Source organism: Microtus pennsylvanicus, chromosome 22, assembly GCF_037038515.1.
Source record: "Microtus pennsylvanicus isolate mMicPen1 chromosome 22, mMicPen1.hap1, whole genome shotgun sequence".
In the NCBI taxonomy this organism is placed as follows: domain Eukaryota; kingdom Metazoa; phylum Chordata; class Mammalia; order Rodentia; family Cricetidae; genus Microtus; species Microtus pennsylvanicus.
In genome coordinates, this window is record NC_134600.1 from 34,097,790 (window position 1) to 34,125,209 (window position 27,420).

Sequence of the window (27,420 nt, forward strand, 5' to 3'; positions counted from 1 at the left end):
CGATCCACTCAAGTGGTTTTACTGCCTATTCACCCACAAGAAAGCATCAGCCAAGCTTGACCCAAATAAACATATGATCTTATTGTCACCAACAGAAACATAACTAGGCTGGGCAGTGGTGGCGCACACCTTTAATCCAAGCACTCCGGAGGGAGAGGCGGGTGGATCTCTGTGTCTTTGAAGCCAGCCTGGTCTACAGAGTGAGTTCCAGGAGAGTCAGGGATACAAAGAAACCCTGTCTCAAAACGAGAGAGAGAGAGAGAGAGAGAGAGAGAGAGAGAGAGAGAGAGAGAGAGAGAGAGAGACAGAAGCATTCCATGTAATTTATCCAATCAACCAAACTTCTTTTACTTGATTTTATGTACACATTAAAAATTACTAACTCTGCATCATCATCAAAATGTCTGGATAAACAATCTAGAGTAGAACATAGCATCCTCAGATATTAAATGATAGGATTAGATTAAAAGTGGGAGGGATGTAAGGTGGGTGAAGACAAGGAGCAAGTATTCAATAATTTTGAAAAGAACATCTCTAGGTAAATAAAGTAGCTAGGAGGAAAAGAAGGGTTACTGTTAGGGTGCCCAGGTTTTAGAGACTGCTAAAGCTAAGGACGGCTATAATTAAGAAGCGAAAAAAGACTGTGAGAAAGAAGTGGGAATAAGAAGGGAAGTGAATGAGAAGCGGCTGAAGGTGCTTTAAAAATGTAAACCATGGTTCTAAAAACCTGAGGGTACAGACAAAAGCCAAACCCACCACGATGAATCCATGCAAGGACGGAAATGAACAGACAGAAAGGAAAATACCTATGGGGCGCGTTCCTGCACAGCTGTGATGAACTGAAAGGTGGCGTCCTCAGACTCCTGTGGCTCTAGCCAGTTCTAGGTGGCGCTGTGGGGAGGGGGGCTAGTGAGGGCCACCAACCTCACAGCCTCACTGTTCCTGGGCTTCTGTGCATGGAAAATTAGTCTAAGGTGCGTTACTTTTGTTTATGCTGTGGAGCACTTGTTTAATGATGTAAAGGTGGCATCTGTTTAACTCTGTAAAGCTGTGTTACTCTGCCTGTCTAAAGCACCTTTATTGATTCATTCAGTGTATAGGAGTATTCTGTCTGCATGTGCACTGTGGTGGTTTGAATGTAACTGGCCCCATAATCTCACAGGGAGTGGCACTATTATGAAGTATGGCTTTGCTGGTCTAATGAAGAGCTGAACCACCAACAGCAAGGCAGGAGAAAGGACAGGCGGAGCCGGCAGGCAGAGTGTAGTAGGAGGAGAATGTAGGAGGGAGGAGCAAGAGAGCAAGGAGAGGAGGGTGTCAGCACAGAAGAAAAGAAAAAAGCCCAAAGGCAAACGGTAGACGGGATAATTTAAGAAAAGCCAGTTAGAAACAAGTCAGGTTAAGGTCTGGTCTTCATAAGTAGCAAGACGGGTGTGTGCTTTAGGAGCTGGGTGGCGGGCTCCCGAAAGTAAAAGAGCAAATTTCGGAGTCGTTTCCTGCACATGCCCTAACCTCTCTAAACTTTAGATTTGGAATGGTCTCCTGCCTGGACTCCTGGACTCGGGAACCCTCACCATCTGCCTCCTGGTAGCTGGCACCACAGGCGCAGCTCATGTACTTAATCCTTACCCTGGCCCAGATCCACTAAGGTCTGAGGATGGTCCATGTTCACCCTGCAGCAGTTACTGGGTCAGAGGACCTCTATTGCCTGCCCCACGCTGACCTCAAGCTGGAGTGGTCTCCACACCTAATCCCCTCGGGAAAGCGGTCAGAGATGATAGCATGTGCCTACAACTCCGGAGTGGAGAACTAGGCTCTGGACCACACGTGAATACTGCAGATACTTCAACTGAAAGAACACAGCTGCTGTGGGGGAAAAGGCAAGCAAAGGAAACACTAAATATGTAATCCTAACACAGACAAACATGAAAAACCAAGACAAGATGATTCCTTTAAAAATAATTAATTCTGGGGCTGGAGAGATGGCTCAGTGGTTGAGAGCATTGCCTGCTCTTCCAAAGGTCCTGAGTTCAATTCCCGGCAACCACATGGTGGCTCACAGCCATCTGTAGTGAGGTCTGGTGCCCTCTTCTGGCTTGCAGACATATACACAGACGGAATATTGTATACATAATAAATAAATAAATAAAATAATTCTATCGTAATGACACCCAGTGATGGTGAGTTAAGTATAATCCTTGACAAGAAACTCAAAATAATTTTTAAAGTACATTCAAACAAGTCCAAGAATAAACCCTAAGGTTTCCTTTACATTTTTAAACAACTGAATAAAGATATTGCAAGGTATGAATTTAATAATTTTAATAATAAATTTAAAAAGCAGATATAAATATTGAAAGAATCTGACATGCTGGAAATGAGGAAAATACTAAGGAAAAACCCTCCAAGTCTCACTAATAACAGACCAGGAAAAGAACAGGATACCTCAGTTTGAAGACAAGGTAGAGGAATAAGACACACGTGATCATCAGAAAAGACCGAATCTGTGGAGAGGCATAGGAGAAGCCATTTCCAAAGGCAAAGAAGGCATCTTTAAGAAAGAATTATGACAGAAAACTTCCCAGAGTTAGGGAAGGAGATATCAGTCCACATACAGGAAGCATGCGGTACCCCAACCGACAGAGCGGGAAAAGAGCCCCGGTCACCCACCATCACTGCCACGCTAAATACACACAGCAGAACGTACTCTGCAGGCAGCAAGGAAGGCACTGCGTGACCAAACAATGCCAGCCCAGAGCTGCTCCAGCAAAGCTGTCTGTCATAACCAGAGGAAAAATAAAAGCTCTCCATGACAAAAATAGCCTAAAGGAATTTACGACCACTAAGCCAGCTCTACGGAACATACTTGAAGGAATTCTCAAGCTGAGAAAGAAAACAAAGCCGCCCGTGAAGCCAAAGGAAAGAATAAACCACACTAGGTTAATAGTTAAGAAAAGAAGAAGAAACCAAACACGACAAAAATCAACAAAATGGCAGGAACCGATGCACACCTTTCATCAATAACAATCTAGTGGTCTCAATGTCCCAACGCACACCTTTCAACAATAACAATCTAGTGGTCTCAATAGGTCTCGATCAAAAAGCATGAACCGTCTACTTGCTGCCTCCAAGAAACAAACCTTACCACAAAAGCAAAACCCAACAAAAACCACTATTTTAGCATAATGGATGAAACGTTATTCCAAGTAAAATAAGCTCGGAAAAGAGCAGGTGTTGGTGTTCCAGCATTAGGGACGAACCAAAGGCGTCCAGTTTCTTCCTCCACTCATATTCAGCGTCGCTACACCAAAAATACATCCCAATTATGCAAATAGAGATACAAACAGGAAAAGAATTTCTATTTGTGGATGACATGATTCTACACATAAGAGACCCTAGAGACTCCACCAGAAAACTGTGAGAACTGATAGGCGATTTCTGCAACATGTCAAAAAGCAAATTTAACACAGGAAAAAAACAAAACAGCTCTCTTACACACCAATCAATGACAACTGAAAATTAAGGCTGTATGAAAGCCCACTACTCTGTAAACTAATTTAGAGTTTTTTTTTAAAGGGCGTTTAAACCCAAGTACCCTGCACAGGTAGATAACATTTCCCCCTAGAAGATATGGGTTGTTTTTGATTTTTTTTTTTTTTGGAGCGGGGGAGCCTGTCCTGAAACTAGCTTTGTAGCCCAGGCTGGCCTTGAGCTCACAGAGATCCGCCTGCCTCTGCCTCCCAAGAGCTGGGATTAAAGGCGTGCGCCATCACCGCCCAGCAGATGTGAGTTATTAAAATTTCAATGCCAGGCATGGGATACCTAACTATGAATATTACTAGTAAGGAAGCCCCACAGCCCTTCCACCCTCCACTCACCACCCCCAAACAGCAAACACTACTGTTTTTATCTACTCTTGCTTGCCACCATAACTAGATGCTAAGATCTCTTGTCGAAGACACAACACACCTCGGCTGCCAGACAGGGAAGAATGTTCCAGCAGCTTATGGGCGAAGCTGCCTCCCCGTTTTGAAATGTCTAAAACGGAGGGGGCTATTCTGAGATCTACTTACTCTGACAGTCAATCGGTTCTCTCAAACAGTACCTGCCGGCCCCACAGAGCTTAGACCGCGTTGGTTTCCGTGCATGGATATGCACACCGTAAACATAAACTTCACTTTGAGAACGGCTTACTGATTTTAGTCTACTTTCCTATAATTCAAAGACAAACAAAAGAGAGCGCTAACGTCTAAGTGCAGCAATCCTGGGGTCCCGCGGGCCCTGTGCGGGGCTGCAGTCAGGAGGCAGCCCGCCCTCACCAGCCCTGGCTCCTGCCCTCTCTTTAGAATGCCGACCAGAACGGCCCTGCTCTGACTCTGCGGAGTGCAGCATTTCCGGGCAGGGTCATCTCAAGAGCGATCCCTGACTGTGCGGCTGCCTCCCGGCCTCTCAGGATGCTTCTCTGTGACTCCGCTATCTCGCTTCGAGCAGGTGACCAGGATTAGCGCCTTTCCCTGTATTTCACTTTTCTTGCTCACTCCTTTTTTTAGACATTTAGCACAGAGTTGTAGTCTTCATCTGGTACCCCAGTCTGTCTCAGCCTCTCACCGTCTTCCCACACCCATTCCCCCTTTTTTCATTTACTGGAAGAAAAGGCTGTGATCTTATTCAATTGCCTAGGAACTCCTACATTCACTGTTTGACTTTTTTCATTTTTGCTTCTGAGGTAGAGCTCATGTTCCAGGCTGCTCCCAAATTTACTAGGAAGTGAGGATGACCTTGAACTTCTGTTGGGCCACCTTCTCCAGATGCTGGGATTACAGGTATACTCCCCCGTACTGTCTGCGTGAGGATGAGGCTCTTCCCCAGATGAGATGTCCTCTCCAGCCCAACTGCATTTGCTTTTCAGCCTCTTTTTTCTTCAATAAATAAACTCAGTATTTTATACTAAAACAACTAAAAAGTAAACATCTAACATTCGAAGACGGAACTATAAACTGGCAGCAGCTGTGCTTTTAACTTCCGTCGTCTCTAACAGAAGGAAGTGAAAGACACGGTTTCCATCCTTCCTATAAGCTCAAGATATTAAACAGCAGCACTCCAAAACTGGGAATTAGTCTCCCAAGAAAGCATCTCCAAAGCCTCGGCTGTTTTTCCTAGCCCTCAGCACTGTGCACTCAGTCTCCAAGCTGGGAGCCCTCGAGTCTGTCTTCCAGCCCCCCCTGCGCTCGTCCCCCCCTGTGTCTGACGCAGGAACAGTCAGTAAGCAGGAAGGCGACTCACCACACAGCCAGCCATTCCGACACCTCCCCGGCCCACTCCACACAACTGGTGCGTGCCCGATGTTTCTCACTCCCCACTACTCAGACCCATTCCTTATTTCCTTTCAGTACTTAAAAACACTGATTTCATTCCTTTAAAACAGCTAATCATTTCCCAGGGCCTGAAAGAGAAAGAGAAATGCTTGTCTGGCTACAAACAGGAGGTCTTCCTTTCACAAACTGGCTGTGGATTTACTGCATCCACACAGGAAAACCCGTGTCCTCCTCTGGCCTCTTGTGCATGCACGTCCAACTACCCCTGTGCTTCTGACTGCACACACACCTAACACACATGTAAGGCGCTTGCTTCTACCCCTAACAGGCCGTCTCCTTCCACAGCGTTTCCCTCCTCCTTACCTATTACTTCACATTCACTTGGCCCAGATTATCCACTACAGAATTTCACCTGTGAAAACCAATGCTCAACAAAGTTCAAATAACTGTATTACTACAAGAGTGATTTGTATGAAAATACATGTGTGTATGTGTGTTAGTGTATGTTGTATGTGAGCACATGTATGTGGCTATGCATATCTGTGCATGCACAAGAGGCCAGAGGAGGACACGGGTTTTCCTGTTCTGTCACTCTCTTATTCCTTGAGGAGGGTCTTACTAACCCTCACCACAGGTCCCAGAGCAGCGTCACACCCGGCCACTTAGAGAGAGACTGGTGTCTGGACTCAGGCTTCATTCTTACACAGCAAGCACGCTTATCCACAAAGCAATCTTCCCCACTAACGTAAGAATAAGATTAAATATTTCAAACTTTAGGAGAAAAGATGGCAAACTAAACATGGGCATCAACTTCACTCCCTTATAAAGCAGCTGAAGTCAAAGCAGGGTCATAAAGCACAAGGACAGAGATCACTAAAATGAACTCTGGAGAAAGCTCCGAAGTGACCGCACACTTGACCGAGACAAGGAGCGGCCGGCGAAGGCCGAGGGACACCGTGGCAGGGAATGCGGGGAGGGCCACCTTTACAAAGCCTGCTGGACACGGCCAACGTCAGAACATCTCCGAAGGCACAGACATATCTCCCCAGAGCTGTGAAGACAGCCAGAGCCTTTCCCGTTTGGTTGCCTTCCTCTAAAATAAATCTAGGCCACTCCTCGAATCGGGTTGATCAATAAAGCAATTATTTTGTCTCAAGAATGTCTCGTCATCTGAAGAATAGTGGAGTTGGCTCTTTCTTTCTTCAGAACTGAGAAATGAACTCGGGGCTCAGTAGACTGAATTCCAGCCCTCTTTATTATTTTTCTGTAACAGGATCCCATAAACCTCACACTTGCAATGTGTCAGAGGAGGTCTCCCAAACGGCTGGCGCTATAGCTACAATTCCCACATTGTAAATACATACTCAGCTTCACGGTTTCTTTCAGGCCATCCCCGCATATATATCATATCCATTTAACTGTGTCTGCTGGGCAGACCTAGCAGCAGTGATTCCTCAGTAGCAATTTCTAAACCCATTTCACATTCCTTATATAAATACTTGTCTCCAGGGCCGGGACAACCAGTACAGAGCGATCCTAGAATATCTTGCTGACTTATAAAATAAGAAAATGTGCCAAGACTCACAGGAACTTTGGCACAGAAATTATCCATCAATGAGTCCATACTAACACTGAGTATCAAAGAGAAGTTTCACTTGATTATAAGGATTCCGGTCAGGCAAGGTGGACCTGACCACTTCAGGCTGAGCCCTGGTACTCAGAGAGTGAAAGGAAAGGACCGACTCTAGTGAGTTTTCTTCTGACTTCCCCAAGCACACCAGTCTCCTAATATACAAGATACATACACAAATGCAATTTTAAATTTTTAAGCCCTTATTAAATTTTAGTAAACATAAATCAGAATTAGAAAAAAACTTCTGACGACCATTTTTAAATAGTGTAATCACAGAAGAATAACTTATTAAAATCAACAAGTAACTACACAATCTCAGAATGAAACACGGACTGGCTGTGCAGGATGGAGTAGATGAGGAAAGGCTGTGAAGGCGGAGAGAGTCATACCGGGGTGTCAGGAAGAGGAGAGCAGCAGAGCTGGGTTTGATAAAGAGATCAGTGTACATGTGTGAAACTGTCAAAGAATAGACAAAGGATATTCCAAGAAAAAAAAAAAAACGAGGGAAAACCACCTTAGTATGCACACACCAGTCGTTCTGCGCTGCAGGCGCTAAGGGGGAGGCTTCCCAGTGAGAGCACAGCCTGGGTCACCTGGGGAGGTCAGGCAGCCTGAGGACATAGTAGGAAGGCCCTGCCAGTCTCTGAAAAAGAAATAACAACAAAGTGGAGCTATGATGGAGAAACCCAGCTGAGCTCCTCAACCAAATAATCAGAAATATTATTACAGCATTCGATTCTTCATATGCTGAGAGAGAGAACAGAATCATGTCTGAGGTATTCCTGCCCCAAGAATCCCGATTATAAACATGAAGAAGCATCAGCCGAGCTAATACAGGAAGATGTTCGACAAAATAACGGCCTCGAAGCTTTAAAAGCATCAATCACGAGATACAAATATAGATCCGAGAACTATTCTGTTGTTTAAAGGAAACCAGAGACGTGCCAATCAAACGTCACATGATCCTGGACCTTCGTTTGTTCTAAAGCGCAGGCTCTCGCAATTAGTGAAATGTGAGCGTTTGTACACTAGCAAACAGTAGTGTAAGAACATTAGTTTACAGACTGCACACTAGCAAACAGTAGTGTAAGAACCCTAGTTTACAGACTGTACACTAGCAAACAGTAGTGTAAGAACATTAGTTTACAGACTGCACACTAGCAAACAGTAGTGTAAGAACATTAGTTTACAGACTGCACACTAGCAAACAGTAGTGTAAGAACATTAGTTTACAGACTGCACACTAGCAAACAGTAGTGTAAGAACCCTAGTTTACAGACTGTACACTAGCAAACAGTAGTGTAAGAACATTAGTTTACAGACTGCACACTAGCAAACAGTAGTGTAAGAACGCTGGTTTACAGACTGCACACTAGCAAACAGTAGTGTAAGAACATTAGTTTACAGACTGCACACTAGCAAACAGTAGTGTAAGAACGCTGGTTTACAGACTGCACACTAGCAAACAGTAGTGTAAGAACATTAGTTTACAGACTGCACACTAGCAAACAGTAGTGTAAGAACGCTGGTTTACAGACTGCACACTAGCAAACAGTAGTGTAAGAACATTAGTTTACAGACTGCACACTAGCAAACAGTAGTGTAAGAACGCTGGTTTACAGACTGCACACTAGCAAACAGTAGTGTAAGAACATTAGTTTACAGACGCTGATCATCTCACTCTGCCTGTTGAAGGTAAGAGCTTGGATGCAGACTCCTGGAAGACAGACTGCTCCGATGGATATGCGTAGTACGTAAATCAAGAAAGTAGCTATATTAACACGCAAAAGGTGATATAGAAAGATACAAAATAGGCTATCTAAAATTCAAACTGAGGGAAGAAAAGAAATAAAAATGTGGTTTTCATATTAGTATGTTTTCTTGTTCTCTAGTTCATTCCTATTCTGTGACAATGTTCAAGTGTTATTATTTAAAAATAGAAAATTATAATCAGAATTGTTTTTATAAGCCTCAGCAACCACAAAAGAAAAGTCTACAGTGGAAAAAAAAACAATAAACAAGGAATCAAAATACTGTAGTTGACTAAATACTGTCGCCATAAAAGAAAACAGTAAGGGAAGCAAAGGGTACTGCAATAAAACTAGAAGAAGGCACAGGGCGGTCTCTAAATAGCGGGGAAGACCTTCCCTAGTGATTATCTGAGTGAGCTGGGTTAGATTCCCCAGGCATACACACATACAGTGACTGAAAACAAACAAGACCCAATGTACGCTGCCTCCAGGACCTCCCTTCGCCTGTAGAGGCAAAGAGACTGGAGTGAGATGTAGATGGGGCAGCAGGCTCTCTGAGAGGTCAATCCAGAGGAAGCCACAGCAGTTCTGAGTACAGACAGTGAATGGTGACTGGACAGTGAGTGACTGGCCGGAAGGGAGAAAAGGCTGCAGGAGCCCGTTCTCACCAGTGCGCAGGTCGTCAAAGGAGACCCACAGCTCGAGGAAGCACCTGCCATTCAACATCAGTCCAACGCATAGTCTCCTCACTAGAACGAACATTCTCTGCACAAATCAAACAACAGGCCCTAACAGCCACGGCAGCACTTTTCAAAACGCGAAGTCAGAGCCAGCGAGAGGGCTGAGAGTTAAGGGACTCGTGGCCAAGCCTGAGAACTGAAGTCCAAACCCAGGAGACGGTACACAAAGAACTGACTCCTGCAGGTTGTCTCTGCCTGTACACGTGCTCCACACGCATACACGCACACACAGACACACACACATGTACACACACACATAAAAAAATTAATCCGAAGTCATACTGAGTATTCTTTTTTTTTTCAGTTTTTGTATTGATATTTATTGAGCTCTACATTTTTCTCTGCTCCCCTCCCTGCCTCTCCCCTCCCCCCTTCAACCCTCCCCCAAGGTCCCCATGCTCCCAATTTACTCAGGAGATCCTGTCTTTTTCTACTTTCTACTTCCCACGTAGATTAGATCCATGTAAGTCTCTCTTAGTGTCCGCATTGTTGTCTAGGTTCTCTGGGCTTGTGGTTTGTGGGCTGGCTTTCTTTGCTTTATGTTTAAAAACCATCTATGAGTGAGCACATGTGAAAATTGTGCACACGCGGCTGTAAAAAAAGGCATTATGAATAAAGGGGAAAAGTGATTTAGGAGGAAAGAATATATATGTAGATCTGCGTGTGCGTGTGCGCGCGTATAAAACACTAGGAAGAAAGGAAACGGGGATAAAGAAATGCAGTAAGCTGGGGACACGGCTGTTATGACGTGGCTGACACCGTGCCCTGGTCTGACACACAGCACCTCAGAAAGGAAATTGAGCTGGGGAGTGGAGAGTGGCCCAGCAGTTCAGAGCAAGTACTGTGTTTGCTGAAGACCAGACTTCAATTCCCAGCTTCCAGCACTAGGTAAGCAAGGGCAGTCAGGGCTACACAGAGAGGCCCTATCTCAATAAAAACAAGAGCAAGTAAGATGGTAGATTTCAAACCAACAACATCACAACCATAAATGAAAAATGGTCCAAATTAAACAGAAGAAATAATAAAGTGAATTTAAAATGCAAGCCAGCGTTAAGATGCTACCGCCAGGACCTCACTCAGACACATAAATCTCTGGGCCTGGTGTGTGATCGCCAGCCAATCTAACCAACAAAAGAGACACTGTCTCAAAAAACAGGGTGGAAAAGTTATTGAGAAAAGCACCTGACAAGGACCTCTGGCCTCCGCACAACGTGTATACATACACAAGACACACACACATGCATCTATACATAAATACACAAGTTAATAAGTAAAATCTAAAACTTTAAACAATAAGTTGGGCATGATGGCACACGCCTTTGATCCCAACACTAGGGAGGCAGAGGCAGGAAGATCTCTGATCAAGGCCAACCTGGTCCACAGAGCAAATTCCAGGACAGCCAGGGCTACACAGAGAAACTCTGTCTTGAGAAAAATGAGATAAACCAAAAACCAAAAATAATTAAAATAATATTCGACACTGTTAGTAATCAAAAGAAACTCACAGGCCATAGAGAGTAGATTTCAGACCAAAGTACATCATCAGAACTAAGGAGAGACCCTAACTCTACCTCTAATTGGAGAAAGGGATCCAATTCATTCAGAGATCATGAAACTTAAAATATATGAACGCATACAGCAGCAGAGCTTCAAAATGCATTAGGCAAAGACTGACAGAAGTGCTGGAAAACCAAGTAGTCCACAATGAAAGATTTCAACACCCCTGAAGACTAAGTACAAGAATAAAGACAAAACCCAAACGGTAGTAAAGAGTTAACGCTGGCAACCAACTTGGCTTCACTGGCTGTCCACAACTCCACCCAGGATTCTTTTCAAGAGCACGTGAATCATGTAAACCAGAACCACGCCAGTGTAGTGGCACACGCCTGTAATCTCAGCACTTGCGAAGACGGTAAGAAGGATTACCACAAGTTCCAGACCACTCAGCACTACAAAATGAGACCATTTCGAAAACAAAATTAATCCACCACGAACAGACAGACAGGATCATGCTGAGGGCTAATAAAATGTCTTACTAAAATTAAACTGGGGCCAGCAGGATGACTCAGCAGGTAACAGCGCTCGCCACCAAGCCTGACAACCTGAGTTGACCCCAGGAACTCACACGGGTCGGAGACAAGCAAATCCTACAGCTGTCCTGGCTCACGCACAGTGCCCGTTCCTGCCTGTGGACATCCTACGTGCATTCGTGTGCAAGCACAAACACAGACAACACACACAAAATAAACGATTAAAAATCTTAATAAGAAACAGGAAACAAAGATGTAAGATACCCAAATCTGTAGGCTCAAATTACCAACAGTATCTAGAGAAGGTGATGAACAGTTCTTTAAAAAAGATGAAACTAAATGGCCAGTAAACATGAAAAATTGTTCTGTTTCACTAGCCGTCAAATCAAAGCCACACTGAGATCCCGCCTTGTTCCCGTCAGAATGTCAGCTGTGAGGAAAACGAGAACAGCGAACGCTGGTTCGGGCAGACAGAAGGGACTCGTGGCCAAGGGTGGAGACGCACATGGTCTCGTCACTGGAAGTCGGTGTGGAGGGCTCCTAAGAATTGGCACTGTCCTCTGCACAGTCAGCTACATCATCCTGAGTGCACACCCACAGACTCCCAGGCTGCATCACACAGACTGCACAGCAGTGTTTGCGACAGTACTGCTCACAAGAGCTAAATTATGCAATCTCCTTAGTTGTCCAGTAGAAAAATGGGTAAGAAAATTGGACAAAAGTTCGTCAAGGAATCACTTTTAGCCATAAAGAACAAAGTTCTATCATTTACAGGATGCAACTAATCACACTAATAGATTAAGCCAACCTCTGACAAAACAGTATGTTTTCTATTATTTGTGGGTGCTAGATGTTATACAGACATGTGCTCGGCACAAATGTGCACTCACACTCAAACACACACACACACACACACACCAGGAAAGTGAACAGGGAGAGCAGCAAGGTGTGAGGTGAAAATATGCCCAATACACACAATAGATACACATATGAATGTTTTAAAAAAAACACCATTTAAAAAGAATCTTATAAAATTAAACTTTTATTTTGCAGGAGGATAAAAATTTTAAATGAGCTAAGCTTCCAGCTCAGGATATCAATTAAGTCGAGAGAAACAAAATTCAAGGTAAATAAACAGCAGACAGGAAATAATAAGGAATATAAATCACTGATGATAAGTATTAAAAAAAAAATCAACAGGAAACCAAAGGCTGTTTCATTGGTATAGTCAACAACAGATAAACCCTTAGTCAGAGCCCACCGGGGGTGCGGGGCTGAGACAGATTCCCAGAGTCAAGACTAGGAGTAGAAACACCTCCACTCCCTTTAGATACTCTTTCCCTGTGCAGCCCTGGCTTGCCTAGAGCTCACCACATAGACCAGGCTGGCCTGAACTCAGAGATCTGCCAGCCTCTGCCTCCCAAGCGCATGTGCTACTGTGCTCAGCTGACGACAGATCCCACAGGCCTTAAAAAGCTTAGGAGCACTAATTATGCCTGTGAATTTAACAACTTAAGTGAACCAATCCCTTCAGAGAAGCAAGACATCGATGCTCAGTGAGGGAGAAATAAATATGACTAGATGAAGCAATCCCTTCAAAGAATCAAGACATCGATGCTCAGTGAGGGAGAAATAAATTGACTAGCCATTTGTCAACAACAACAAAAGCATTAGCATGGAGTTAAAATTCTCCCTTGAAAGAAACTTCCAGACCCAGAAAGAAAACCACGCAAACTGCTGAGACCCAAAGTACACGGAGAGATCTGGTACTTGTGTAACTTGGCACACGCACATTCCGTGTTAGATAAAAATTGATTACTAAGAGGCTAAATGAAAAGGAAAGAAAGTAACAAGATTAACTTGAAAGACGATGGGGGCCTAAACCAAGTCAGGCAAAGGGGTTTGGTTTGGTCTCTTGTTTTTCAGTTGTGGGTACTGAGACAGGGCATGGTTAAATAGTTAGTAGTGAGAATAGTCAAATGTGGTAATTAATTCGACACAGACAACATGGGAGAGAAGAATAAAGATACTCCACAATTTTCAGCTGGCATAGTAAAAGAACCATCCAGGTTCTTGTCAGGGAATATAAGAGAAAAACAAGGCCAATTTACTTTTCGACACATTTTACATCTGTATATTCAGCACCCAAAAGCAAGCAAAGGGATGTACGATGTAAACACTCAGGAGACGCACAGTTTAACTAGCCTCTGTCACCAGGGATCCCTTGCCATTAAAGCCTCTACAATTATATTATTAATGGCTTGGCACCAAGGTCTTAGAAGGAATGAACCTGAGGCCTACTCCACAAGAAGAATCAGCGCCTGCTATCGTCAACATGATCCAAGCTGGGCAGTGGTGGTGCACGCCTTTAATCCCAGCACTCGGGAGGCAGAGGCAGGCGGATCTCTGCGAGTTCGAGGCCAGCCTGGTCTACAAGGACAGGCTCCAAAACCACAGAGAAACCCTGTCTCGAAAAACAAAAAAAAAAAAACAAAAAAAAAAAAAAACCAAAACATGATCCAAAGCCCATGGCTAAGTAGGTAACAGGCCCTAGGGTTTCTGCTAAAAGCTCATGTTGTCAAACTACCGTCTAAATATTTCTTTTATACACTCAGATTTGGTATATGTGTTGCTTTTATTGGTTAATGAATAAAGAAGCTGCTTTCAGCCAATGGCTTAACAGAATATAGCCAGGCTGGAAAAGATATATATAGAGAGAGTAGGCGGAGTCAAGGAGAAGCCATGTAGCCCCAGAGACAGAGGCCAGATGGAACCTTGCTGGTAAACCACAGTCACATGTTGACACACAGATTAATGAAGATGAGTTAGTTCAGGATATAAGAGCTAGCTAAAAATATGCTTAAGCTATTGGCCAAGTGGTGATTCAAATGATAGTTTCTGAGTGACTGTTTCGGGTCTGGGCAGCCGGGAGCGAGGGGTCTCCCTACTACACAGATTAGTGCTGTCCTCAACTTTGGGTCATAAAGCTTCCTTAGAAGGTGGTAAGCATTTAAAGTACTGGTCAAAGTGTCGAGAATAAGAGACTGTTGAGTGCCCAGCCCTAAATGGGACATCTGTATCAAACTCTGTGCCCAATGCTCAAGAAACACAGAAGAGGGAGCAGGAGATGGGAGAGTCAGGGACTGGGAGGACAGCTGTCCTCTGGACATGGATGGCTATCAACCCATAAACTGACTCCAGCTAAGGTCACCTACACAAGAGCAAGCCAACAAGACGGGTCGCCATTCCAACAGGCAGCACTAACTAGACAGGGTCGGTTAACAAAAGAAGAAAAAGCAGACGCAAACATGATGGGGTCAAGGGCACATGGGAGGAGGCAGCTGAGGTTACATGAAGTTGTTAAAGAATAAAGCACTCTATTAAAAGATAAGGCTGTGGTGTTCTGAGTGAGAACTGCCCACAGTCTCGCATGCTTCAATGGTTGGTATCCAGCTGATGCAACTGTTTTGAAAAGAGGAGCTGTATCACTCAAGACGGACTTTGAGCTTTCAAAGGCCCCCACTCTTCTCGGTTGGCTCTCTCTGTGTCTTGTACTTAGGATGAGATGTGGCTCTCGGCACCAGCTTCAGCACCATACCTGCCTGCTGCCATGCTTCTCCCCACCAACCCCCCTGAAACCGTAAGACCCCAATAAGCTTCTATTAAGTTCCCTTGACTTAGAAGATGCACTCAACGCATTTTGCATTATGATACGGCTACAAGTGTATGGGAGCAGGGGGGGGGGGGGGATGTGCTGGTTTGAATGAGAATGGTCCCCATGTTTAAATGCTTGGTCCCCAGTCTGAGGTTTCCAAACGCACACCATTCCCAGTTCAGAGCTGCCTCGTCCCTCACCCCCACTCCTGCTTGAGACATAAGCTCTCAGCTACTGTTCCAACACCTGGCCTGCCTGCCACCCATGTGCCCTGCCAGGATGGCCACGGACTCACTCTCTGAAACTGTAAACCCCAGCAACCTCTTCCGTAAATTGCCTTGGCCATGGTGCTTCAGCACAGCAGCAGAAGAACAAGGCCCAGTTAGAAAGCTCAGCGTTCGGAAAGTGTTCCCCACACAAGCCTAACTTTCTATGATGGATCCCTGGGACTCACGGAAAGGGGGAAGGAGAGAACCAAATCCACAAGGGTGCTTTCTGACCTGCACACGCAGCTGTGACCCACCCACGCTCATGTATCATATGCAAACACAATAATAAAGTTTTCTTTGAAAAAAAAACCAAACATTTAAAAATGAAATAATGGCTGTGTCTGTTGAGGATTTAAGAAAAAGGGGCTGGGAGATGCGCTGTAGAATATTATTCTAAGATGAGTTCCATCTGTGTAACGATGCGAAGATGTGCTGCGTTCTTTTAACTGCATTTGTTTAACTCCGTGAAGCTGTGTTACTTTGCCTGTCTAAAACACCTGACTGGTCTAACAAAGAGCTGAACGGTCAATAGCAAGGCAGGAGCAAGGATAGGTAGGGCTGGCAGACAGAGAATAAATGAAAGGAGAAATTTGGGATCGAGGGGAGCAAGAACAAGGACCCAAGGGGCCAGCCACACAGCCAGACATGGAATAAGAAGGAAAGAAAGGATCTACGAAAATAGAGAAAGGTAAAAGCCCAGAGGCAAAAGGTGGACAGGACAATTTAAGAAAAGCTGGCAAGAAACAAGGAAGCTAAGGCAGGCATTCATAAGAAATAATAAGTCTTTGTGTGTGATTTTTGGGAGGTGAGTGGAGGGCCCCCCAAAAATCCAAGAGTAAAAAAAAAAAAACAACCAACCACAGAGATGATTTAATTACTACTGTCCTGCAAGCCTGAGCATCCTAAAACCCAAGCAATAAAGCTCGGTGCAATGCACCTGCACGGCCATCACATAGCTTGGTGCGTAGTCAGGAGGGCCCGGGGGAACTCCAAGTCCAGCGACACCCTACCCTATCTCAACAAGTAAGGTGAAGAGTGACTGAGGAGGACACCCAATGCCACCTGGCCTAGCCTCACACACAAATGTGCATGCGCCATAGATGCACGCATGCACGCCACACACACAGACTAAAGTCTGTTAGGAGGAAAATGAGTAAGGGATGTGAGGAAAAACAAGTCCCTTTGCCTGTCTGCTTTATTCGCACTGCGAGACCTGAGCTCGGTGATTCTGTTCTGGGCAGTAAGAATTAACTATGTACTCTCGAGAGTCTGAACTACTTACTGTGAGAAACTCATTTTATATATATATATACACACACACACAGCACGCTGCTGTAGTAATTCTTCACTGAACTCTGCCTTTGAATGACTCAGCAGACTAGACGATAGCTTGAGTTATTTTTCTCTTTGCCATTTTCGGTTTTGTTATCTTTAGAGTTTTCCCCCTTGTTCCTTTTATTTTTCTGAGACAAGGTTGCCTCACTACGCAGTCCTGGCTAACTTTGAACTCACAGAAACCTGCTAGGCTCTGCTTCCCCAGTGCTGGAATTAAAAGTGTATACGATCACACCCACCGGGGCTTTTTGTTTTTTAGAGTTCAATATAATCAAATAATTACAGCAATTGGCTTGTGAGTAAGTCTTAGAAGCCAAGCACTGTGTCAAGGCATCCAGTCTCTCACTTACATTTTTTTAACATCTATCCAGACAGACATCTCTATTTTATGACTCAAACCAAACTACAAAAAGGTTAAACAATGAACCCACAGTTGCCGAATTAGTGAACGGCAGGCAGAATTCAGACCTAAACCTCAAGTCTACGGAACACAGAAACCTGGGTACATACCTTGCAAAGATCTTTCATAAATGTCTATCTTTCAGATCCCGTATCCAGTGTTTTATGACCTACTACTTCTCAAAATTCCTGCAGATGAGCTAACGACCAGAAAGCTGCATTCTCCTCTTTACTTCCTCTCATTAAATGTCACATCTAATCAAGCTGTGATTATCATCAGGTAGGTTCTTCACCACAGCCATTTCCTGCCCCGGCTCATGTTCACTGCCGAGAATTAAACCCAGCAGGTTTTCTTTCTTGCCTAGTGCTCATAAAAAACACCTGCAATCAGCATTTTTATTTGCAAACTAACCTCTTGATTTTTTTTAAAAGCCATGTTATCCACTTGCATGGCACTAAGAACCTGAACTGCAAACGCAGCTGTCCCAAACATCACATGGACTGTCGTCTTAGTCACAAGCGTCTGGTGGTTCACAAACCAACGCATGTGCAGCTCCACGCTAACCAGAGAAGTATAAGCGCGGAACTTTTTTCTCAGTTTCAAGGGAAGTCCCAATTTACAACATCCTGCCCCACTAAAACATCTTGAGCTAGCTTTAAAACAGCAGGCTGGAGGTGCTGGTGCAGAGAAAGCAGAACCTGAGTTCGAGGCCAGTCTGGTCCATCTAGGGAATTCCAGGCCAGCCAAGCCTGCCAAGGAGAGCCTGTCTCCAAAAAAATAGTCAACCAATAAAGGAGTTTCTAGTCTATGTAAAGAGGTTGGGGGCATAAAGAATGACAAAACAGAATCCATGAAGTAAGCGTAAACACCTCTAGGAGTGCTATATTAGTCTTTGTTTATAACTTAGAACTAGACAAACACATTAAAAAATTTATTGCATAGACAGTTGGAAAATAAGTACTGAAGAGTATTAGGTACGGGCCATGGTGGCGCACGCCTTTAATCCCAGCACTCGGGAGGCAGGGACAGGCGGATCTCTGTGAGTTCGAGACCAGCCTGGTCTACAGAGCTAGTTCCAGGACAGGCTCCAAAGCCACAGAGAAACCCTGTCTCGAAAAACCAAAAAAAAAAAAAAAAAAAAGAGTATTAGGTAAAACTGTAACAACAGACAAATAGTTTCTATTAATGTATGTGGTAGTTTAAGCGAGAATGGTTCCCCACAGGCTTGTGTATTTGGATGTGTGACAACCCCCCCCCCCCCAGTTTGGAACTGTTTGAGAAAAACTGGGGGGTACAGCCCTGTTGGAGGAGTTGCATCACTGCAGGGGTGGGTTCTGAGGTTTCAAAAGCCCAGCCATTTCCAATTTCTCTGTCTCCATCTGCTTCATTCTTGTGGATCAAGACTGAAGTTCTCCACCTGCAGAGGTGGTGCATGCCTTTAATCCCAGAACTCAGGAAACAGTGGCAAGAGGGTCAGCCGGGCCTTACAGAGTTCTAGGGTAGGCGGGGCTACACTCAGATGCCCTATTTACAAAAAACCTTGTAAATTCCCAACTACTATTACAGTGCCCTGCCAGCCCGATGCAGACTCTTTCCCTATAAAACCATGAAACCAAATTAAATTCTTTCATAAAGTTGCCTTGGTAATGATGTTCTGTCACAGCAACAAAGACGATTTAGTAATAGGTTTGCAATTTCCAGCCATCAAAAGTGGATATACTCACACTGCCCAGACACATCCTATGTAATTAGTAGATACCACTGGTATTCATGAGTACTTGTATACAAAACTACAGTTCCCAGTCTCTCGGTCTATACTAATGTTCTGAGACTGCCTTCTGTATGGAATGCCTTCCTTCCCTGTTATGAAAACACGTTTAGGTTGCCAAGGCTCTCAGACAGCTCCTCCCTGGACCTTCTACCCATCATCCTCTTACTAGCTACTTGGAAGTTCTATTCTCTCTGCTAAACAAATAAGGAAACTGATGTGGGGACCACATTCACAGTGAAAGATCAACAGGTATTTAACCTCTGGGGACTTTCTCATTTCATTGTTGTTTGAGAAAAAGTCTCACTACGTAGACTGGCTGTCCTAAAACCCAGACATCCCCCTGCTTCTGCCTCTCAGATGCTAGATAGGATTAGAAGCACATGCTACCACACCTGGCGCTGATGTCTGTCCTTTAAACTCTCCATAAAATCAGGCAGATTCCACACATTCTCTCACAATATAGAGAGATATTATCGTTTGTTTAATTATCTCTCCTCTTAATCGGCTGTTCAGAACAGTCAGAGTGCCTGACTCCATCCCTGTGTCTTCAGCAACAATCAACACTGCCTATTACACAGAGAACTCCAAGTGTTACAATGAGAATTTGATTCAGTTTATCGCTTTGCAACATTGTTGTCTATTAGTCTCTTTATACAAGTCTAAGCTATTTTTACCGGAGTGATGAAGCACAATCGCTTGAAACGCAGTCCTTGTAACCAAACTGGTTAGAAGTGAACCCATCAACTGACTACCATTGAAATCTTGGATTAAATAATACAAGCCTGGCGGTGGTGGCGCACGCCTTTAATCCCAGCACTTGGAGGCAGAGGCAGGCGGATCTCTGTGAGTTCGAGGCCAGCCTGGTCTACAAGAACTAGTTCCAGGACAGGAACCAAAAAAGCTACAGAGAAACCCTGTCTCGAAAAAAAAAAAAAACATAAATACTCCGACTACTTTCTGATCTTCATTTTCTCAACATATTAACATAAATTCTCTTAGTGAAGCCGTTCACATTCCAAATCCCTTACAATTATACATAAAAACAAACTAGCCAAAAAAGTTTCCACTTAAAAACTGTTCAAGTCATCTTTATTTTTAGGATCAACTGCCCAGTGCCAACTTGGCCTTTAAAATATTTACTCTAGCAGGCTTGACTAAGCAGAGTGCCCACGCTGCGAGCTGCCCTTGAAATGCTTACATCTTCAGGCTATGCTACAATATGGTGAAAATCAGAACCTTCCCACCTAACACCTAGACTGCCACTGTCTGAGGCATTCAACAGCTTCCCTGTGCAGGAGGCAGACCACTTCCAAGGGGGGGGGGGGGATGTACTGGACCACTTTGTTTTCTGGGCGCAGACATGGCCCAGACATCTACCTAGACCTCGCCAGCCCTCTCATCTGGAGTCTGAGCCATAAAACTCAAAGGAATACACATTTCTTTCTCTCTTAATCTACAGCCTGTAATGCCAAGTTAGGTCTTGAACTACGGTGCTTACGCAGGTTCATCCAGTTTGGGAAAAAAGAATTTACAAAAGTACCTAGCCAAGTCATGGTTAAGTTTATAATCAAAGACTCAGAAGAAGGGGAAAAAGGCAAAAAACCAGAGAAATGTTTTGGTTAAAGCAATAAAAAAACTGCAAAAGTATGACACGTAAAATAACATCAAAGTAAGCAAAACCTACCACTGACAAAAACAATTGTGAACTGCAAAGCTAATTTCAGCAGCACCTACGTATGGAAAACCCACAGGGAAATTAATTAATTGTTCAAGAGTCTACTTTCCCGGTGGCACACGTTAACGCGGTTCCTCGGTTTTGTCAGGATAAAAATAAAATAGTTAGCAAAATGACCCCCGAAGTTAGCAAGGCGGGGATGAGTTAGAAAGCACAACGCCAGAACAATACCAGAACGAGGGCTGTCAACACGAGGCAGAAGAAAGGTGAGCATGCCTAAGGACCGCCGCATTGTTTGCAGACCTCAGGCAGCCTGCAAGGCCCGCGCACAGGACACGGGCAGCCGCCCCTCTGCAGTCACCGCCGGATCCGCAGCTCCAGCGCCGGGGCTGCTGCAGCAGCTGCTTGCCCTCCCGCGCGGGCAGCGCCAGCAGCACGCAGGGCGCCCGCACCGCGAGCCCGCGCCTCCCGCCGATAGCGGACCTCGCGCGGGGGCCGGCCCGGGCCACTCGCCGCCCCCTACGCCCTCCGGGGACCGCGCCACCCCACGCCGGCAGCGCGCAGAGGCGCGGGCGCCCACCCCGCGCCCGAGCCCCGACCCGCAGCCTCCGCGCCCCGGCGGTGGGAGGGGGCCGCGGCCGAGCCGGGCCCGCAGGTGCCCGCGGCTGGGGGCACCGCCGCGCCGACCCCGGAGCCCGCGCCCCGATCCCGCCAGCCGCCCCGCCGCCCGGTCCGCACGGCCCCGGGATCCCGTGTGACCCCGAAGCCCTCCACGCGGCCAGCCGAGCACGGAGCCGCGGCGCTTACCGTAGCCGCCTGCGCCGCTGGGAAGCGGCTGGGAGACGCGCGGACACGCCGAGGAGAGCGCCGCCGCCGGAGCCCGTAGAGCTAAAGCCCCGCCGCCGGCGGCGCGCCGCCGCCACCCTCGCGCTGCCCGCCCCGCGCTCCGCCCCCGAGACGCTCCGCCCCTCGACCCGCCACGGAGTCTGCGCCACCCGCCCCTTGCCCCGCCCCTCCCGGGACGCCCCGCCCCGCTCCCCCGGCTCGCCACGGAGTTTGCGCCGCCCGCCCCGACTCCGCCCCCCGGGACGCTCCGCCCCTCGGCTCGCCACGGAGTCTGCGCTTCAGTCCCCGGGTCGCTGGGGCCGGGCGAGCGGGGCGGGGCCGACGCCTAGACTGGCAGCTCTCTTAACCAATAGGACTAGGAGGCGGGCTCAAGGGAAGGCGGTCAGTTACTGGCGGCTAAATGGACCAATGACCGGTGGGGAGGTACCGAAGAGAGGCGGCCAGCGTCCGCTCCGTGCTTCGGCATAGGCCGAGGGCGGCGGGAACGGCCCCGGATGTGGGCGGGGCCCTGGCTTGTGCAGGGCCTCGGCTGAGGCGGTTCGGAGAGGCGGAACTCTTACCTTCTCCTAATTATGTGATCAGCTGAGGCTTTCATGGGGGGGACCAGGGTGGAAGAGGACGAGGACCCAAACTGGCGGACTTCCCGACCTTCGCCGTCCTCTCGGCTCGCCCGCCGGCCGCTCTGCCAGGTGAGTCGGGAGCTCGGCCCTTGCCCGTTCGATACCCGCCCGAGCCGCCCGGTGCTTGGGTGACCCTCAGCCCATCACGCCGCGGCTCGTCGACTACCGGGTACATCTCGCACAAACCGCATTCAATTCCAGCATTAGGTTTGGGAGAGTAAGGGCAGCCCCACGAAACCACCGTGGGCGTTTGCCTACCGAAGACCGGGATAGTTGAGCAGCAACCTTAACGTTCCAGTGCTGATGCGCCCTAAAATCAGCCAGGTTGTCAGCTGGGAGGACACTGGGTTTGTAGCGGAAATGGTGATCTTACGAAACGGAGCTAGCTGCCTTTGGGTACGGAGAGTGTTGACAGTAGCGGGAGAAGGGGAATCGAATGGTGAGGGATGGACCTTGGACCGATCTGCTGCACACAACTGATCGCTAGATGCAGATGAAAGGATAAGAGACCTGTAGATCTCCATGTGGAGAAAACAAAACGAAAACTGGAGGTTTGCACAGTGGATCCGGAATCATGAGCAGAAACCCTACCTCCTGTGTACCAGAAATAACCACCTCGAGTGGGAAATATCTATTGAGTAAATCTCAGCCTTGGTGTGCACCTTTGACCGTCCCTTGGAGAGAGAGAGTGGTGGTAAAAGCTAAATAAACTCTTTGCCCCTATTAAGACGTTTTTGTAAAACTGGAATCCGTATCACCATTGTAGTCCAGCCTTTAAATGTCAGTTGAATCTCAGTAAGGCTGTTTTCCTTGTTGAGAGTGTTTTCCTGCAGTCGAGTTTTGTTTTGCCCCACAATTAGAAACTTATAACCACAACAGGCTTAAGCCCTTGCATTCTTCCGTGTCTTGTCCCAAAGTGCCTGTGGTCATTGCAGACAACTTGGTACTTGTTCTGAGGGAAGAAAAAATAAAAAAGAAGTTCATATCCTGTGGCATACAGAAAAGTTACAGTAAAGGGACATGTGATCACAAATATTCGTAAAGGCTCTTAAAATTGACCAAATCAGAGGTTGGGACTGAGCAAACATTCACAGGATTAAAAACATATGTAGTTAATTAAATAGCCTACCCACACCTCCACCTCTGCTTCTAAAACCATCCCACTCCACTGTATAAGGCTTCCAGCAAGGAAGGACCAGTAAAGAAAACTGCTTTCCAGAACTGAGCCCTGTATGAGCAGTTTCTTTACACCCCCATGCCTTTAACCCAACGGAGACAAAGTCAGGTAGCTCTTTGAGTTCAAGGCCAGCCTGGTCTGTAGTAGCAAAGTTCTAGGCAAGCCAGAGCTACATACTGAGACTCTGTCTCAAAAAAGAAAGCCTACCTAAAAGCCGAAATACCGCAGTCCAAAGCATTTACAACCCAAGCGAATGCAAATGGATGGGTCTGAGAAGGCACAAGGACATCCACAGCTAACTGCCCAACCATAAAGGATGTGCACTTGCTGAAGATTGCCACCCTTGAGCAGAGCACATCAGCACAGTTAAGCACACTGCTCCCTCTCTCCAGCTCTGCAGCTCTTCCTGTTTCCCTGCATCTTCTCTAGCACCCATTCCTTTGTTTGCCTCTTTGTTTTCTGATCTGTCTATTTCTCTCTAGTCTGTTCATCTTCAGTGTGTCCTTTTTCAGGGGCTTATTTTCCCCTGGGCTTTATCATGGAGTCTACGTTCCTAAGTGTTTTTTCTTGGGCTGGCAAGATGGTTTAGCAGGTAAATGCATTTACCACCGAGGCTGATGACGTAAGTTCTGTCTCCAGGACCTTTAGTGGAGAGAGGACTAAATACTTCCACTTAGTCCTCTCCCGGTCTCAAGTCCTGTGTTTCATTTCCTTCCCCACATAGCTAAAGGACTTATGTTTCTCACCTGTTTCCATCCCTTCCTGCCTAAGTCCTTACTCAGCTGCATGTGGTTTGGCTTCTGAGTTCCCGTTGTATCTACCCTTCGTCTTAATGGTCTGTAAATCCATACGTGAAAATTAGATGTAAGACCTTATTTATACCGTAAGCTAAGATAAAAGTTAATGCCGTCCCAGTTGAGAATGGAGGTTTCAAGAATGAGTTTAGTGATGTTAGCATTGAAAAAAATAAGAGAAATTGAAGATATTCTGGCAAGAAGTGGATCCTAGGCCTTTCAGATTTGAGGATATATCCTAGAGTAACAGTAAGTCTTAAATTGTGAACAAAAGTAAGGGTCATGGAGAGATGGTGATGGTTTATAAAGCTACTGCTTTTCCAGAGGACCTGAGTTCAGTTCCCAGGACCCATACTAGCTTGTTCAGGACTGCCTATACCTCTCACGCCGGGGACACCACCAGGGGTGCCAGCTCATGCTCACATTCAGAAAAAGTCTTAGGAGTTGACGTTTTCTTCTTCTCTAGGGCATTTGCACAAGTGGCATACACATGCAGACATACTAGACTTGAATTTTTTTAATAAGTATTTTAGAGTAGATTTAGAGAGAATAGTGATGTAAAAGATCCTTGTCATAGGATAATTAGTCATGAAGTAATGACAAAATATCTAGTTTTTTAAGTGGTCTGTTTAGCAAGAAAATACTTACAAATGTAGGAAACAATGATTATCGATGCCTTCTGCGTTACTTAGCCCAGCAGCAACTTTGCAGTCTTCATGCATTGAGCTTATATTAGCCATTTCACCCTTATAAACCGCATTGCCTGGTCCACTGCTGTGCCTCAGGTGCTCAGTGTTAGCACCTCTTGAAATTAAATGCAAACCTATAGGTTTGCAAGTGTGCAGAGAGCTTAAGATCATTGCTGAGTTGCAATAGTCACAGCGTGGGCTTGCGGGGTAGCGCTGAGAAGAAACCAACTGCTCTTGAATAGGTTCATACCCAGTGTCTACACTAAAAATCTTAGCACTACAGTGATGGACTGGAAGAGATGACAATGGCTGGGAAAACAGCTCTGCAGCCAGGAACAGGCTGCTCCTACGGAGAACTGCAGGCTACTAGAGGGAGGATTGCAGTGTCCCAGGGGAATCTGCCACCTCCAGCCCGAGGGCACCTGCACTTGCATGCATACACACACACATACACATAATTCAGGACAGAATGTTTTTAATATACATGTATATGCATACTTGCATGCATACAGAAAGGGTGGTTGTTGCTACAGGACAGTGTTTTCTAAATTAGAAAGACTGGGAAGTAGGAAGCAGCCAACTTTTCTAGGAATAGAAGTGATTTCTGCTGTCACACCCTGAGCTTTTTTCTTTTCTAGGGTGTATCTCCCTTACCTCAGCCCTGAAACATCCTCTTGAAACTGTGTAAATGAGAATGTCCTTGGCTCAGAGAGTACTCCTCACCTGGCTTTTCACGTTACTCTTCCTGATCATGTTGGTGTTAAAACTGGATGAGAAGGCCCCTTGGAACTGGTTCCTCATATTTATTCCAGTCTGGATATTTGACACTATCCTTCTCGTCATGCTGATCGTGAAAATGGCTGGACGGTGTAAGTCTGGCTTTGACCCCCGGCATGGGTCACACAATATCAAAAAGAAAGCCTGGTACCTCGTCGCCATGTTACTCAAGCTGGCCTTCTGCCTGGCACTCTGCGCGAGGCTGGAACAGTTCACTACCATGAACCTCTCCTATGTCTTCATCCCGCTGTGGGCCTTGCTGGCTGGCGCTCTGACAGAACTTGGATATAACGTCTTCTTTGTGAGAGACTGACTTCCAGAACACCGGAGACCTGACGGGAAGTACCAAGTGTAGTTCTAAGCTGCCATGAACAGGGTTGTGGAGGCAGGAACTTGTAGCCAACCCAAAGCTGAATTATTCAGTATTTGAGTTGCTGATATCTTTGTTATCCCTGTGTAAATAAAGCTTGTTTCTGACCTTATTTTTCTGTGCCTCTCACCTTGTGTGTGGTCAAAACGTGAAGTGAATGTAAAGCCTTCAGTTGTGAACTCTGTGTGAGTTTGCTGGACGGTGCTCTGTGTAGACCAGGTGTATATGTGTGCTTCTAGACTACGAGGGAAGAACTTGGTTATGAAAATATTCTAGGGATGCAACCTCATGTCCAACTCAGAAAGAACCTTAGTTTGGCATTTCCAAGTGGGGTATGCTCACGTTGAGTTCTTCCTGCGGCCTAGGATGAGCCTATTTACGTCATCGGAGCCAGCTCTGCCTCTTTGTCCTGGGAGTCTCAGACAGAGCCTGACTGAAGTGTTCAGGTTTGAGATATTCTATGCGGCTGCCACAACAGCAAACTTAACCAATGCCAAAGTCCAGGTACCCATACTTCTCAAGTTTAGAGGTGAAGCATATCAAAACTTGGAGATAAAATTCTTGTTTTACCTTCATGGGAATGCCGGGCATCTTGGATGAGTTCACGTGAGACCAGAGAGAGAGCATGGTCCCCAGAATTGGAGCTGCAGATGGTTGTAAGACCATGGGGGGGGGAGGGCAAGGGATCAACCCCCCAGTCTCTCTCTCTCTCTGGAAGTGCTCGTAACTGCTGAACTTGTAAGTGCTTTTAAGGTTTTTTTTTGGTTTTTTTTTTTTTTTTTAGAATTAGCCAGGCGGTGGTGGTGCACCCCTTTAATCCCAGCACTCAGTAGGCAGAGGCAGGTGGATCTCTGTGAGTTCGAGACCAGCCTGGTCTACAAGAGCTAGTTCCAGGACAGGCTCCAAAGCCATAGAGAAACCCTGTCTCGGAGAGGGGGGAGAAAAGGTGTTTTGGGGAGATTTTTTTTTTAGGATTTTGTGTATGTGTGTGCACGTGCTTGCAGAAGCCAGCGGGTCGAGACTGCCTGGAGCTGCGGTTAGATGCTTGGCTCGGGTGACGGGATCCGCCTCAGCCTCTGCAAGAGCAGTGTGAGCTGCTAACCACTCGCCCTCTCTAGCCTCAAGAGACTGCTTTTGTCCTAGTTGTCACTTTTAGCCCTGTCAGGGTCTAAAGTGGCCATTTTGGTGGTTTTAAAGGATCTACCATAGGCAGAGAGTGAGATGATGCATCCCATAATTCCAGCACTCTGGTGGAGGAGCAGAATTTTGAATTTGAGGAAAGCCTAGCTAGAGGCCTTCTGTCTCACTGCTGATACAGAATTTCTGTGCAGGTGGCTACTGGTGTGCGCAGGCATCCATGCGTGTGTATGGAAGAGAGAGGGCAACACCCGCTGTCCTCCAAAGTTTGCCGATTGGCTAGACTACCAGCTAGTAGTCCCCTGAGTCCGGAACCTGCTTGCTACTCCACCGCCCAAACATGTAGCTTTTGCTTGAGTGCTGGGTATCCAAACTGGGGTCTTCACTCTTCAGCAGTAAGCCATCTTCCAGGGCCTCCAAAGATTATTTTAATACA

At 46.2% G+C, this 27,420-nt stretch overlaps 2 protein-coding genes across 7 annotated transcripts in view; one reads left to right on the top strand and one right to left on the bottom strand.

Moving 5' to 3' along the window:
* Phtf2 (putative homeodomain transcription factor 2) overlaps positions 1-21,505 on the bottom strand; it is an 86,148-nt gene extending 64,643 nt beyond the window's left edge. For 5 of the 6 annotated variants that reach the window (XM_075955893.1, XM_075955895.1, XM_075955897.1 and 2 more), the window contains exon 1: positions 21,382-21,505. The gene's annotated coding sequence lies outside the window, so the exon portion shown is untranslated. Of the gene's footprint in view, positions 1-17,238; positions 17,453-21,381 lie in introns of those variants that run through there. The other variant, XM_075955894.1, reaches the window with a different exon arrangement.
* Positions 21,506-21,977: 472 nt separating this feature from the next.
* Positions 21,978-25,959, top strand: Tmem60 (transmembrane protein 60). The gene is made up of 2 exons (XM_075956236.1): positions 21,978-22,109; positions 25,339-25,959. The coding sequence occupies exon 2, from the start codon at positions 25,389-25,391 to the stop codon at positions 25,788-25,790; it is 402 nt and encodes a 133-aa protein (XP_075812351.1). The 5' UTR covers positions 21,978-22,109; positions 25,339-25,388; the 3' UTR covers positions 25,791-25,959.
* Positions 25,960-27,420: the final 1,461 nt, after the last annotated feature.

Coding starts and splice junctions, on each gene's coding strand:
- Tmem60 (XM_075956236.1), top strand. CDS start 25,389: ATGAGAATGTCCTTGGCTCAGAGAGTACTCCTCACCTGGCTTTTCACG.